This window comes from Trichosurus vulpecula, chromosome 8 (genome assembly GCF_011100635.1).
Source record: "Trichosurus vulpecula isolate mTriVul1 chromosome 8, mTriVul1.pri, whole genome shotgun sequence".
NCBI lineage: Eukaryota > Metazoa > Chordata > Mammalia > Diprotodontia > Phalangeridae > Trichosurus > Trichosurus vulpecula.
The window spans coordinates 175999409-176015016 of NC_050580.1; the positions used below are offsets into that span (position 1 = coordinate 175999409).

The 15608-nt window shown below is 47.7% G+C and overlaps 1 protein-coding gene across 4 annotated transcripts; it reads left to right on the plus strand.

The window, feature by feature from the left end:
* The first annotated feature begins 5454 nt into the window (after positions 1-5454).
* On the plus strand, positions 5455-14613 carry RABGGTA (Rab geranylgeranyltransferase subunit alpha). 4 transcript variants are annotated; one of them, XM_036736753.1, is made up of 17 exons: positions 5455-5603; positions 5983-6040; positions 6338-6448; positions 6579-6703; positions 7105-7292; positions 7523-7726; positions 8287-8370; positions 8513-8595; positions 8703-8804; positions 8964-9063; positions 9463-9514; positions 9712-9800; positions 9975-10063; positions 10197-10313; positions 13558-13671; positions 13887-13974; positions 14368-14613. In XM_036736753.1, exons 2-17 carry the CDS (start codon positions 6038-6040, stop codon positions 14514-14516), a joined length of 1698 nt encoding a protein of 565 aa, XP_036592648.1. In that variant the 5' UTR covers positions 5455-5603; positions 5983-6037; the 3' UTR covers positions 14517-14613. The 4 variants fall into 4 exon arrangements, with proteins under 4 accessions (XP_036592648.1, XP_036592649.1, XP_036592647.1 ...); XM_036736754.1 differs by having other exon boundaries at positions 5503-5599; XM_036736752.1 differs by lacking the exons at positions 5455-5603; positions 5983-6040 and having other exon boundaries at positions 6266-6448.
* Positions 14614-15608: the final 995 nt, after the last annotated feature.

The window sequence follows — 15608 nt, forward strand, 5'->3', positions numbered from 1 at the left end:
GCCCTTTCCCTCACCTCTGCATTATGGCATTTATCTTCAAAGGTTTCCTTTCTTTGCTTCCATATCTGTTCTGTGATTTCTCTTCTGTAATATTTCTCAGATTGACCCTTTCCACTCCATTTTTATGAGCAGAACCTCTATCTATGTCTTCTGCCTCCCACCTCAATTCAAAACTATGATGAGGTATTTCTGAGCCTGTGAGAGGGCATATACCAATGAGGTGATCTTTGTCAAATGCTCTGTAACCCATAAAGTGCCAAATACAGCGAAGCTTTTATGATGATGGTTACTGCTATATTCCTTCCTCCAACCCATAAGTGATTCAATGACCATTCATTATTCCTGGTACTTCCAGTATTTAGCTTCCCTGGCTCCCTGCTCCTTCACAATCCTCTCCCAATTCCTCTTCCACCAGTGTCCCCCACCAGCACCACACAGACACAGACACACACACACCACTATCACAATAGCCGAAAATGTTTTATAACTGAGCAACTAAAAGCTCAGAGGGGAAGAAAATCTCAAAAAACAATTTACCTGTGGTATACTAGAAAGTGCCATTGATGTTCTCCTCCAATACCTCATACCGATGGCACGGTAGGGCCTGGCCTCTCAAATGCTAGGCCAGTAGACTGTACTAAATGGGAAAGGCTTAGTGGGATTGGCCTAGAGATGGCTTCTGGGTCTTTGGTTCAAGGGGAGAGGCTCATCGCCAAGTTGGCAGCAGCATGGTGAGTTTTTCAGCAGCAGGAACTCATGAAGATCTCTTAAGTCAGAGAGGAGTTGCGATCTGTGTCAGAGGAGGCAGGAACTGCAGCCAACAAAGTTACTGGGTCCTGAAAGTACTGGAGGAGTGGAAAGAGCTCTGGACTTGGGGGCCAGAGGACCTCAGTTTGGATCCTAGCTCCACAGTTTACTAACCTGGGTGATCCTAGGCCTGAAGAAATGACTTTAAGGTCCCTTCCAGCCTTGAGTCCTATGATCCTAATCACAGGCCTACAGCTTCAGAGCTAGTTTCTCTCAACCCACAACTGTGATCACACGGGCCACAGCTGCAACATAGCCCTCTTCCATGGTATCTCCTGAGTTTTCTAATGGGCCTCAGTGCATCTCTCTCCCTCTTCTTCCTATATACAGTAGAACTGATCAGGCGTAAGCATTATTTTAATCACTGTATTGGCTAGAAGCCAGCATAAGGTCCAAATTGGCTCATGCACCACAGTATCTTTCTTGTTAACTCCTTTTACGTTTAAGCAAATGATCTGTCATGAATTCTACTCCTCCTGCCTCCCGGGACACCTGATTCAGAGATAAGCAGTTAAACCTATTTTTGCCTTCTCTCGCCCACTTTCAAATCATAACATAGTTTGAATTCCCTTCCTACTGATCCTTTCCATACTATAATACAAACTCTACCTTCTCTCCAGCACTCACATGTTCTCTGGAGCCTTCCCTGCCTGACTAAACCTTTCCAGTTGCAGTAATGCTGATCATTCAAAAACAAAAATCAATCCAATTCATGTCTCTGACATCCTCTTTTACTCTAAGTGTGTACTTCAGCAGAAGTGTAGTTGTGGGCATCTGTGTGAATATATATTTGTTTGTATTATCTCTTTCCATTGAGGCACAAGCAACAGAATCTTCAGATAGACGTGGTGTAGCGGAGGAATGAAAACATATTTATTTAGTAAGTGCTTATCATGTACCAAGCACTATGCCAAGTAGTGAGGATACAAATACAAAAGCAAACAGTTCCTGCCTTCAAGATGTTTACATTCTAAGAGGGTAAACAACACACATAGGGGAGCGGTGGCCAGGATAGGGTACTTTGATCCAGAAAGTTACAGGGATGGCAAGACCCGGAGTGGGGCAGATTGACATACCCCATGCAGGGACAATAGCAGAGTTGATTTGGTTCATGTTTCATGGTTCTAGAGCTGGCAAAAGGGTTGGGGGAAGAAAGGAAAGATGCAGTACGGAGCAGTTGTAAAGACTTGGAGGAGATGGCCAGAGTGTAAGGAGGGAAGCAAAGCATAGTGGCTGGGGTTTTCCTGAAATTACCATCCCGAAAGGACCGGCAGTCACTCACCAGGACACTGAGGGCGTGGTAGAAGATTTTACACAGTGTCGAGGTAGTTGACAAACTGTCAAGAAGATGGCTGGAGTATAAGGAGCATAGCAGCAAAAGAACTGCATTTCGAGTTAGAGGACCTGGGTTTGAAAATCCCTGCTTTACTACTTGCTCATTATAAGACTCTGAGCATGGCAACTAACTTCCCTGAGCCTCAGTTTCCCTATCTGCTAAATGAGTATCATACTACTTGTTATAACCACGTCACGGGGTTGCTGTGGAGAGCAAATGACACCATGTACATAAACTGCTTTGTAAACTGTAAAGCAAAATATATGGGATTATTATCATGACTCCTCAAGACACTTAGGACAAGGTTACTAAATCTGGTGGTTGGATTCAAAGGAATATGTCGAATGACTAATGTGGAAATGTTTAACATGATTGTACATGTATAACCCATATCAGGTTGCTTGGGGGAGGGAAGAGAAGAAGGGAGAAAAATTTGGAACTTAAAATCTTTTTGTTTTTGCTTTTTGGCAGGGCAATTGGGGTTAAGTGACTTGACCAAGGTCACACAGCTAGTACATTTGTCAAGTGCCTGAGGTCGTATTTGAACTCAGGTCCTCCTGACTCCAGGGCTGGTGCTCCACTCATTGTGCCACCTAGCTGCCCCTGGAACTTAAAATCTTACAAAAATGAATGCTGAAAACTTATCTTTACATGTAATTGGAAAAAATACTATTAAGAAAAAAACAAAGGAATAGGTTGATTGGTGGCACTAGGATTTTGTTTGACACATTTTTGGTATATATTTTACACATACACATATAATATGTAAGCATATATAAATATACATATACATTTGGTAAATATATTTGTTATATATTGGAAAGGTATTCTATTCTGAACCAAAATTTTTGACTAAAATTAATCTATGAGAGAAGTCTATGAGTATAGGGCAGCCACAGCCTGGGATCTTAGGGAACTTATACTCTGAAGTAGTGAAAATAGACAAGCATTGGTAATAAAGACTATGTAAATACACACCCATCCACGATCATACAACATAATCTTAGTGAACCATAATCACTTACAACAAAAGAATGTATGTATACAAGTATAGAGTCTAATGGGATAGAGTGGAAATCAATTAATCGATAAACACTTATTAAGTGCCTACTACGTGCCTGGAACTGCGCCAAGCACTGGGGATACAAAAAGAGGCAAAAGACAGTCCCTGCTCCCAAGGAGCTACAATCTAATAGGGGAGACAACAAGCATATATACAAACAAGCTCTACAGGAGAAAAGGAAAATAATTAACAGAGGACGGCATTAGAATTAAAAGGGGTTGGGAAAGGCTTCCCACAGAGGATTTTAGTTGGGACTTAAAAGAAGCTAGTAGGTGGAGATGAGGAATGAGGGCATTTCAAGTACGGGAGATGATCAGAGAAAATGTCTGGAGCCAAGAGATAGAGTATCTTGTTGATGGAACATCAAGGAGACTGTGTTCGAGTCAGAAAACTTGGCCTCTCGCCTTACCTGTGTCATCTCTCTGGGTCTGTTTCTTCACCTGGAAAATGGGGATAATGATACTGGCCCTAGGTACGCTGAAAAGATCAAATGAAATCCTCTATATGAAAGGATTTCATAGACTGAACTGCTTTATAAGTGTTATTAATAGTAATATCAATGATCTCTCATACAATTTTTAGTTTGTGCCTTCCAACTTCCAAATACCGATTTATCTATTTATTTATTTATTTATTCTTTTCTTTGGAGGGGGGAAGGCAGGGTAATTAGGGCTAAGTGACTTGCCCAAGGTCACACAGCTAAGTAAGTGTATCAAGCGTCTGAGGCTGCATTGGAACTCAGGTCCTGCTGACTCCAGGGCGGGTGCTCTGCTCACTGCGCCACCTAGCCATCCCTGCTTTATCTATTTCTGATCTATACCTAACCTATTTCTAAGAATTTGAGGAAGCTCGATGTAGCAGAGTAGGCAGCTGTAGCACCGCTTAAAGGGTTTATTACTGAGAGGAGGGAGACGTAGGTTCTCATTCCAGCTCCATCGCCCATCAGCTGTGGGACCCTCCTAAAGTCTCTGGGTCTCCTTTGCCTCCTCTGCACAGTGGAGAGGAAGTAAACTTAGATGCTCTCTACCATTCCCTTCAAGGTACGATAGCGGATGATGCTGCACTGACACCCTGTGCTATCCAGCTCTCTGCTGGTTTTATGACCATCTCCTCTCACTCCCTGGAGTCAGCTGCCAACTGTATCTCAGGCATCTTCTGACTCACACCCAGCACCTAGGTGCCATGCACAGCAGGTGTCCAGTAACCATTTGTTCAGGTGACCACACGCACTGTCACGAAGCTGCAGGAGAGAACACATTTAGCACGCGCAGCATTTGCACAGTGTCTGGGCACCCTGGGCTAGCATTTATACAGCACTTGCGGGCTGGTAAATCGCTTCCTACATCATGTCACCTCATTAGATGCTGACAACCACCTTGAGAGGTAGGTACTGTCGTTCTCATTTTGTAGACGAAGGAATCGAAGGCAGGAGAGTTTAAGTGTCTTGCTGGGGTCCTATCTAGTTATAAGGGGCCCATCTGAGGCAGGACTTGCACCCAGGTCTTCCTGACTCCAAGGCCGCCCAGCAGCGGCTCACAAGATTTAGAACTAGAACGGGCCTTTGCACATCTAGGGAGAAAGACGGATACATGGGATGAGCACAGAAGGCCCTAAACTCAAATCTGACCTCAGACACTTACTAGCTGTGTGACCCTGCGCAAGTCACTTAACCTCAGGCTCTTCACCTGTAAAATGGAGATAATAAAAAGCCTCTACTTCCCAGGGTTTGTGAGGATCGAATGTGTAAAACGCTTAGCCCTCAGAAACTGCTATATTAATGGTAGCTATTGTTAGGTCCAAGCCCGCTCATTTTACAGCTAGAGAAACTGAGGCGCGGTGGGTGCGTGTGCGTGTGTGTGCGTGTGTGTGTGGTGATGTGCCTAACATCACAGGGCTGTCAGTGGCTCTAATATCCTTGGCCCAAACGCTCGCCCACATAACCCATGCTTGGAGGGAGGTTGGGGAGAGTGTTCCACTCCTCCGGCCGAAACTGACCCCAAAGTGCAGGGAAGGGGCTTGGGGGTAGTGAAAAGGAGGCTGCAGGTGCACGGAGCCAACCTGCGGACCTCGGTTGGAATCCTAGCTTTGGCCGAGTCCCTGAACTTCTCTGAGCATCGGCGGGCACACGACACCCGCACTCGTGCAAGCCACCCGGAAAGGGCAGTCTGAGGCTCTCACCCTTCGGCCACACGTCCGGCCATGCGGCCCTACCCCTTTAAGAGCGATCTGCACCCGCTTTGAAGGGGAGGAGCGCCGTCCTAGCCGGCCGCTCCTCCCCGTCTGCGGGCGCGCACCTCCCGGGCCCGTTCCGCCGCTGCCACCGCCGCCCCCCGCCGCAGCCGCTGCTCTCTGCCGCCGGGCGTTTCCTGCGCCTCTCCCTGGACGCCCCGCAGGTGGGTAAGTTGGTCTCGCCCATGCACCAGCCCCCGAGGACCCCGGGCCTCCCTCCCCTGGGGCCGGCGGTGGCATCGCCCAGCGGAGCACGCGAGCTGCTGGGCTAGTCCATGTGACCCAGCTCTGGCAGGGGGAGCGGGGATGGGCCGGGCTCGGGTGGGAAAGAGGGGTGGCGGCGCACCTCGCCCTCCCCCCCACCCCGCCCAGGCACTGTGCAGAAGTCTGACCCGGCCAACCTTTCTCCTTCGCTCTCAGCCGTGTCACTGCCTCCAGGCCTGAGCCACTTCCGGGAGGAAGGCCGGGGGAGGGGGGGGACCCGATCCAGGAGCGTGCCCGGACGATGGGGCGGCACTCCCAGATGATTGTCACCTTTTGCACTCAGGTCTTCTTTGGTCACCCGACTCTGTGCCACACCCAGAACCCTGAGCCTCAGCATCATGGTGAGACCTACCCCCAGCACACACCCATTCTCCCCCTCCCTCTCTCCAATGGATCGCTCCAACCCGACCTTTCCCCTGACCCCTGACCTTTAAGCTAACTTTCCTCTCCGACCTCTGACCTTTCAAGCCCTTCGGGCTTCTACTGAACCGACGCTCGGAGGGGAAGCTTGAAGCGCTTGGGTCTAGACCCCGCTCCCTCCAGCCCCCAGCCCTTAGGAGGCGACCATGGACGGCACGGGGGAGCCGGGAGGCTTCAAAATCGTAGCCGCACCATCACCCCCCTTCGTTTACCCCCAGCACGGCCGCCTGAAGGTGAAGACCACCGAGGAGCAAGCGGAGGCCAAGCGGGTGGAGCGCGAGCAGAAGCTGAAGCTGTACCGGGAGGCCACCGAGGCCATCTTCCAGAAGGTGGAATCCCCCTCCCTCCACGCCCCTGGGGTGGGGGGCGCACCAGAGAGTGTATCTGCTGGGGGGGACTTGGGGGGACGGAGGATGACTGAGGCAGGACCACCGAACACGGGTGTCCCCTTGGTTGCAGCGACAGGAGGGCCACCTGGATGAATCGGTCTTGGAGCTAACCAGCCAAATCCTGGGGGCGAACCCCGACTTTGCCACTCTGTGGAATTGCCGACGGGAGGTGCTGATGCAGCTGGAGACTCAGAAGTGCGTTCCTTCCTTGGGGGGGCCAGGGCGCCCCTGACCCGGGACCGGGGAGAACGGGGACCATGGTAGTGGGGGGCGAGTGTGCCCCATCTTCCCCACTACTGGGGAAACTGAGGCTGGGGGCGTTTGGATATTCACCCTCAATCTAGCACCAGTATGGCGCTCAGGCTGCCCGAGGAGAGATGAACACACCGAAGTGGAGCGGGCCAAAGCTTCCCTACAGACAGAGCTTGGGTGTGAGAGAGGGAGAACCAGTCTTCCCCACCCTCACCCCCCAAAAAAAAGAGATGTCGAAGTTGACACTGAGCTGTAGTGGAGAGAGCAGGGTTTGGGGACAACAGGTAGTATCAGCAGCATAGGGGAACACTTGGGATTCACCAAGTATCACCTTTTTGGCATAGGTCCCCTGAGGAGTTTGCGACCCTAGTGGCAGCCGAACTAGGGTTTTTGGAGAGCTGCTTACGGGTGAACCCTAAGTCCTATGGAACCTGGCATCATCGCTGCTGGCTACTTGGCCGCCTACCTGAACCCAACTGGACCCGTGAGCTGGAGCTGTGCGCCAAGTTTCTGGAAGCTGATGAACGTAACTGTACGTTCCCCACAAATTACCTGATTTCTTAAGCTCCAGCCCACTCTCATCCACACAAGAGAGTTGGGATGGGACTCCTGAGCTGGTTGGTAGAGTGACAAGTGAGTAGATTTCTGTGTGTGTGATGTATTCCCACAGGACCAAGTAACACCACAGATGATAGTTCTGGGAGCTAGGAGTAGGGGTGCCCCCTACCAGCCCCTGGGTCTGAGATACATTGCCATCCACAGTTCATTGCTGGGATTACAGAAGGTTTGTGGCCCAAAAGGCACTTGTGCCCCCAGAAGAGGAGCTAGCTTTTACTGACAGCCTCATTACTCGAAATTTCTCCAACTACTCCTCCTGGCACTATCGATCTTGCCTCCTGCCCAAGCTACAGCCACTGCCAGATTCGCAGCCACCAGGACGCCTTCCTGAAGATATTCTACTACGTGGTGAGCAAGGGGGTATGTGGGGTGCAAGAATCAAATGGAAGGAAGGGAGGAGTAAAGAGTAGTAGGTCCCAAGATATAACCTCTAATTTATCCTCTGGTTCAGAAATTAAGAGAGGTCACAGTTATCAGGGAAAGATAGATAGAAACCTAGAGTCTAGGGCTCTGGGCGTTGTAGAATCAGGGCAGGGAAGAATGGAATTCTGAGGTGAGGTGAGTCAGTAGTTATTGAAATACCTACTATAAGGTTAGCAATGTGCTAGACATAGTATATAGAAACAGAAAAGCCCTTGAGTTTATCATTTAACTTAAGAGGCAAGACAAATATGTGAAACAGTATTACATGATCCAGAACAGCATATATCTAAGTGTTAAATGGTATGGTACAGATTCTAAAGCCATTGTAAGGGAGAGGGAGGTCATTGCCTCCAGTCCCAAAGGCCAATGAGCTAGATGAGGGGCCTCATTCTTGGTGGGGAGAAGAAGGGCAGTAGAACTGTCAGGTGGAGTTAGTGAGGCCCTTGATTCTTAACTGAAACTCCCTTTTCTTTTGTCCCCTGGAGAGCTGGAGCTGGTACAGAATGCCTTTTTCACAGATCCCAATGACCAGAGTGCCTGGTTCTACCACAGATGGCTCCTGGGTCGAGGTAAGAGATTTGGGGCCTGTCTTTTGGTTTGAGGTGAGGGATGTGGGGAGGCTGCAGAGAAGTTTATGAACTATTTGGGCATCAAGGGAGGTTGGAACTGAGTGCTAGTTCTTCACCCTACTGCTCTTTTACCCCTGCCCAGCTGACCCTCAGGATGCCATTCGCTGCCTCCATGTGAGCCGGAATGAGGCTTGTTTGACTGTCTGTTTTTCTCGGCCCATAATTGTGAGTCCTCAGTATATACATGAGAGGGGATGGGAAAGAAAAGTGTAAAGTTAGGGGGTGGGGTGGAGATGGGGCGTATACATTGCCCACCTTGTGTTTTCTTACAGGTGGGCCCTGGCATAGAGACCGTGATGCTCTTGGTGGATGAGTCTCCCCTTCCTGTGGAGTGGAGGACACCAGATGGCAGAAACCGGCCCAACTATGTCTGGGTATCCCCTTCCCCTCACCACCCAACTGGAATGTAGACAGACAGACAGACAGATACACACATACCCTCTCTCTCGGTAGGTTGGGAAGCAAGGGTTTGGCTTGCGCGCACTGAAATACTGATGAATTCTATAGCATTTCCTTGACCTAGCTCATTCTAGCTGTGTGACCTGCCATCTGACTCCCTTGATGACCAGTCCTCTCAACATTCATTCTCCCTCATGTGGGGTGATGTCCAGAAGGACTGTGTGCTTTACAAAGGTGATGTAGATTTTTCTAATCCCACTTCCCTTTCTCTTCAGTCAGTTTACCAACACTTCTCCAAAACTTTTAGGGATATTCTACCTGAAAATAATCTTTCCCTCTACAGATTTTCCTAGAATTTTTTAATTGTCTCTCGTTTGCCCCGGTTACTATCTACCTTGTTTATGTACGTGTCTTAACGCCTTGCTCTATTCCTATTAGATTGTAAGCTCCTTGAGGATAGGGACTGTTCTGTTTTCTATTTTATCCTTGTATTTTCAGCTTCTAGGAAAATACCTTGCATGTAATAGGTTTTTAATAAATGTGTAATCCCATATACCCTGCCACTACTTCAGTCTTTCATTATTCCAGTCTCTCCTCACAGATTCCCTTCCCTTGTCCTAATCTGTTCCCCAGGTCGAAAGGAAAGTTGGCACCGAGACTCTGCCACAGATGAGCAGCTGTTCAGGTGATGGGAAAGAGAAAAAAGGGTTATGTCTGGAGGGATTCATGTGTATGTGTGGGGGGCGGGGTTGGAGAGCTGGAGCAAAGATTAAAAACTTGGGGGCAGGCATTCCCTAGGATACTTGAGGCCTTGGAATACAGGAGGGTGAGGAAAAGCAGGTATGTGGTCCTCACCCCTCCACTACTCTGCCTACCTGTCAGAACGGAGCTATCAGTGGAGAAGTCAACTGTGTTACAGTCGGAGCTGGAGTCCTGTAAGGAGCTGCAGGACCTGGAACCGGACAACAAATGTGAGGTCCCTCTCTACCCCCAAGAGCCTGCCCCTTCAGGGAGCTCCCTCTCCTGGAGACCTTGCCTTTCCTGATCGATGGATCTTGGGCAGTGGGAAGAGTTAGACGGAGGAGGAACTAGGGATAGACTATCTGCCCTGCTCCCTCCCCCACCACCACCATCCTCACTCTCAGGGTGTCTGTTGACTATCATCCTGCTGATGCGGGCACTGGATCCGCTGGTGTATGAGAAGGACACTCTGAAGTATTTTCAGACCCTCAAGGTAAGTGGAAGAGTACAAGAGAAGAAAGCCTGGGACTTTACGGTTAGGGCTCATTTAGGGCCCTGAGGCAGCACAAGGAAGGGTGGGGAATGGGGGTGGTCAGTTGACCCCCATCCTCCACCCCTCTGGCCAGGTAGCGGACCCAATGCGGGCTTCTTACTTGGATGATCTTCGAAGCAAGTTCTTGATGGAGAACCACGTTCTCAAGATGGAGTACGCTGAAGTGCGAGTGTTGGACCTATCTTACAAGGTATGGCTGCCCCATCCCCAACAATTTCACTCCTCCCCCTTGCTCATGAATCTCCTTTGGCCCAGCCCCTGACCTTGTTCCTACTGACTCAGTCCTCATGCCACTCAGAAAACTCATCCATACTCTCAGAGCTTTTCATTTTTTTTTAATTCTCTTATTTTTAATTATGAGTGAATTTAACAGTCATTAACAAACACAAACATGTCAATATACAAAGAACATAATGTAAAGTTGACAGAGCTTTTATTAGGCACCTGGCACTGAGGGTTGTAAATGAAGCTATGAATCTGTCATTTTGCTTTTAAAAAGTGTATTTTAACAAGAGACTTGGAAAATGACCCCGTTTATGTACCTTTTTGAACTTTTTTCTTCTGTGTATTTTTAAATGCTTTGTAGAATTTTCTCCTTGCTTGCTTGCTTGCTTTTCTATCACTACCCACTAAATCGCTCTCTCATAAACACATTAGTGCAGTTAAACAAATCAACATATTGATCATGTAGGAAAATGTATGTCTCATTTTGGGCCTCTAATCCTGCACTTCTTTGCCCAAAAAGGATCTGAGGGCATGATGAGTCACTGGATTATCAAAGTTGTGAAGTATTTCAGAATAGTTTTCCTTTAAGTTATTGTGGTCATTGCGGAAATTGTTTTCCTGTTTCTCCACATTTCTTCATAAGTTCATGTAAGTCCTCTCAGGTTTCTCTGAATTCTTCATTTTGTTGTCTCTTATAATGTAATAATATTTCATTATTTGCCTAATACAATTTTTTCAGCTACACCTCAGTTGATGGGCACCTGCTTTGTTTCTAGTTCTTTGCTACAACAAAAAGCACTGCTTTAATATTTTTATACAGAGCTCTTTGCTTTTTTTCTAACCTCAATTGACTCTCAAATCATCTTTTTTATCTCTGAACTCTCTTATGTACATGAAGTCTTCTGGTTAGTATTTAATTTAGTTCCCCAAGGACAGGGACTGTGTTTATTTTTTCTTTATATCCCCAAAGCATAGCACGGTCCCTGGAATAAAGTAAGTACTTAATGCTTCTTGGATGATGATTAATCTCTAACTACTGATTAGACTGATTATACACTAAAACTGAATTTGTCATCTTTCCACTTAAGTCATTTCCCCTCCAAACTTCCCTGTTTCTGTCACTGGCCATTCTTCTGCCCAGTTTTAAGACCTCAGCATCATTTTATCTCTTCACACACACAAAGTTCCCTCCGTCATCCAATGATTGCTTCAGGTCTTCCTCTGAATTATCTTATATCTGTTCTTTCCCCTCTATTTCTGTGGCTACAACCCTCATTCAGACCCTCCTTGCCTGGACTATGATAATAGCCTCTTAACTGCTCTCTTAGGGTCCTCCACGTCAGAGGTGTCATATTCACAGCCGAAAGACAAAACTGCTGTATGTGCCTAAAGCAGATTAAAATGTAGCTGGGAAATATCTAACAAAATACAAATTGAATGCAACATAGATAATGTTAATTTGTGGTCATCATGGGGCTAGCAGAATCCTGCCTGTTTGAGTTTGATTCCACTAGTCCACATCATTGCTGGATTAATCTCCCCAAAATTCCGTTTTAATCACATCATTCTTCTCAGAAATTCTTTTTGTTGTTGTTCAAACCTGTGATTTCACAGGTATTATCTAGCAAGTATTTATTAAATGTGTGCCAGGCACTATATTAGACCCTGGGGATACAAGTGCAATGAATGAAACAATCCCTTTTTTAAGGTGCTTCCATTCTAGTGAGGAGATAACAGGAATGAATATACAGGTATATGTAGAATAAATATAAAGAGAATAAATACAAAGTAGTTCCATCTAAAGTAGTTTGAGAGAAGAGAAGGCACCAGGAAGTGGGAAGTCAGAAGGTAGTGCTTGATCTGCATCTTGAAGGAAGAGGTGGAGGGAAGGAGAAGGGAGTACATTCCAGACATGAGAAACAGCTAATAATACTGAGGCACAGAGACAGTGGAGAGAGAGTCCCGAGTGAGTTAGGAACAGAGACGAGGCCGGCTTGGCTGATTGCAGAGTGTAGGAGGTTGGAAAAAGAGGTCTTTCTTGGTTGTGAAAGCCCTGAAAGGTAAATAGAGGAGGTGTCAAAGGCAGTAAGAGCCACTGGAGTTTGAAAGTGTTGTGGTCAGATCTGCCCTTCAGGAAAATCTCTTTGGCATCTCTGTGGCAGATGGCCTAGAAGCAGGGCTTTTTAAACTTCTTCCATTCTTGACCCCTTCAGTGTTTCTTCAACTCCCCTATGGGGTTGAGACTCCCAGTTTAAGAAGCACTGAGGCAAGGAAGCCGGGTAGCCAGCCATTGCAGTAAGCTAGGTGGAAGGTGATGAGGGCCTGAACTAGGGTGGTAAGATGTGCGAGGAGAGAGAAGGGATGGGATTCAAGAAATGTTGTAGAGATAGAGTTGGCACATCTTGCAGCCAATTGGATACATGGGGTGAGGGAAAGTGCACAGTTGAGGATAGCACCAAGGTTATGAACCTGAGAGACTGTAAGAATGCTGGCACTTTTGACAGAAACAGACAATTTTGGGAGAGAAGTGGCAGTTTGGGGCAGGGTGGAAGATAATGACTTTTTCGGATGTCATGAGTTTAGATGTCTCTGGGACATCGAGTTACCCAGTTAGTGAAATCTCTCTCTACCAGCCATATTATGCTGTCTCTCTCAAAGGTTCCCCATTAACCTCTAAGATAAAATTCATGCTGCTTTTCTTGGCATCCAAGACTTTCCCCAGCCTACCTTTCCAACTTTATCTGCAGCTGCTTCCCAACATGAACCCTTTGCTCCAGCCAGACCGGTCTTCTCAGTGCTCCTCAGACATGCCAGGCCTGTTACAGCTACTGTTTTTGATGTTTCCCCTGCTTAGAATACCTTCCTCCCCTCCTCTGCACCTAATTCCCACTTGCTCCAGCTAATCCAGCCCACACCCTCCTGCCTCTGAATTCCTCTAGCACTGGTGACCTGTATCACTGTCTGGGCAGTGAGCGGCCACTGCCTTGTATTGTTGAAATGTGTGTGCACGTGGCCTTCTGGCAGCCTCCCTATACCTGGCTTCATATCATCTTCAGTCTCTGGCACGGTACTATGTATCTAGTAGCAACTAAATGAAATTCTGAAGGAACGACCCCCAAATCGGGGCTCCCCCTCTTTGGAGGACTCTCCATTAAGGTCTTCCTGGACATTATTTCCTGTCTGTTCTCTAGCCTCACTTCTCTCCTTAGGATTTGACTGTGCTCTGCCACCTGGAACAGCTGCTGTTGGTCACTCATCTTAACCTCTCCCACAATCTGCTCAGAAGTTTGCCTCCTGCCCTGGCTATGCTGCGCTGCCTTGAGGTAAGAGATTTTCTGCTCACTCCTTTGCCTTTTTCTCCATTGCTTCTAAGGAGTCTCCTCTGACCCTTTGGCACATGTCCCTTGCTGCTGACCCCAATGCCCCTCCATCCCTGACACCCCAGCTGAAGCCTGTCTTGCTTTCACTGCCCAGCTGTGACCTTCATGAATGCCACAGGGAAGCTGTGCTTGCTTACATCCACTTACTCTCTTTTTAGGTTTTGCAGGCAGATGGAAATGCCATAGAGTCTGTGGAGGGTGTTGTTAATCTGCCCAGACTACGGGAGCTCTCTCTGTGTGACAACCGTATCCTAGCCTCGTGGTAGTTGGGCCAACAAGTGCAGGGGGTATTGGCACATAGAAGGAATCTACAGTAGATAAAACAGAGTGTCTTGTGATTTCCTGAAGAACAAAGCACGGGTTAAATGGGTGGCCTGGAGGTTTAATTAGGTTCTGCTTTATGTATACATCATTTTCGTTGATTTGGCCAGGTCATATCAAATTGTGCTCGTCTTCATGTGAAAGCAGTTATATTAAGCCCAGTTACCCCAGCGGAGACTCCAGGAACCTCTGTCACATCCCTCCCTTTGTCTCTGAAATCTGTGTCACACAGCTTATGCAGATCATATACACGTGTCCAACCACCTCCTTGAGGTGCTGGAAATGATGCCTCCATTTTCCTTGACTTTTCTGCTTTAGGCCTACAGCACGCCTCAGCCCTTCAGACTCTGGCCTCCTGTCCAAAGTTATCCCTTCTCAGCCTGGAGCGCAACCCCCTCTGCCAGCTAGAGGCGGCTCCAGAGGAGCTGAGGGCTGTGCTGCCTGGTGTGGACAGAATCCTGACCTAGGGGACTCTCCCGCTACATACCCTGGGTACCCTTCCCACCCTTGACCTTTAATTTATTTGAACTGAATAAAGGACAGAAAAGCCTCCATGTGGGCTGATGAGCTGCTGCTGCCTCTGCCACCGCCACCACCACCACCACCACTGCCACCATCACCATCACCCTTCAAGTTCTGGAGAAATTCGAAAAGAAGGGAAGGATTGTCCTAGAATATTAACTGGGCCAGAGGAGAATTGAAAGTGGGGAACACAGGGTGACAACTTGTGTCTGTCTTTCTCTCCCTTGAAACCAGTCTTCCCTGTATCTGTGTCCATGTTCCTTTCTTCTCACCCCATTTCTCACTCAGTTTTTCTTTGCCTACTGCTAGAGGCAGTGTGGCGTAGGAGATAGCCTGCTGGATTCAGGTGTCAGGAAGACCTGGGTTCAGATTCTACCTCTGACCCTAGCTGAGTGATCAGGGTGAATTTCCTCATCTGTAAAATGTTGATAATATGTGCATCCACCCCCCGGGTTTGTTGTGAGGATGAAGAAAGCTGATGTGTTTCAAGCACTAGGAAAGCTTCAGAATGCTATGTGAGTGTCCCAGTCGTTGGTGGAAGTGAACTCCAGTCCCAAGAGGTGCTTTTGAAGACGCCTCATCTCTGCCCCAATGCTGGTGGTGCCTGGCACCTCTCTGTCCCTCTCCATACACACACCCTCCTCTTCTCTTTTTCTCTCTCTGGATCCACTTTATACTTGTGGCTCTGTCACTTTCTTTTGTGACCATGGTCAAGTCATGTCCCCTCATCCACAGCCTCAGAGCTGGATTATATGATCTCTAGTATCTAGTCCAGTTCTAAAGTTACATGATTTAATCCAAAATGACTCCCTCAAAGGGAGAAATAGGAGGAGCTCAGGCCAGAGCCCTAAGTCCAAACTTGTCATGGAATGACAAAAAAAAGTTTCATTGAAATGGGTGGGAAGGCTAAAAGATTATTAATAAAGAGTGCCTTCCTTGGGAATGTCCCTGAGCTCACTTGTATACACACCCTGATGCTCACTGACACTGCCCAACCTCTTCCTGTCTGCCATGCCCAATGAGGTTGATTGGTTCTG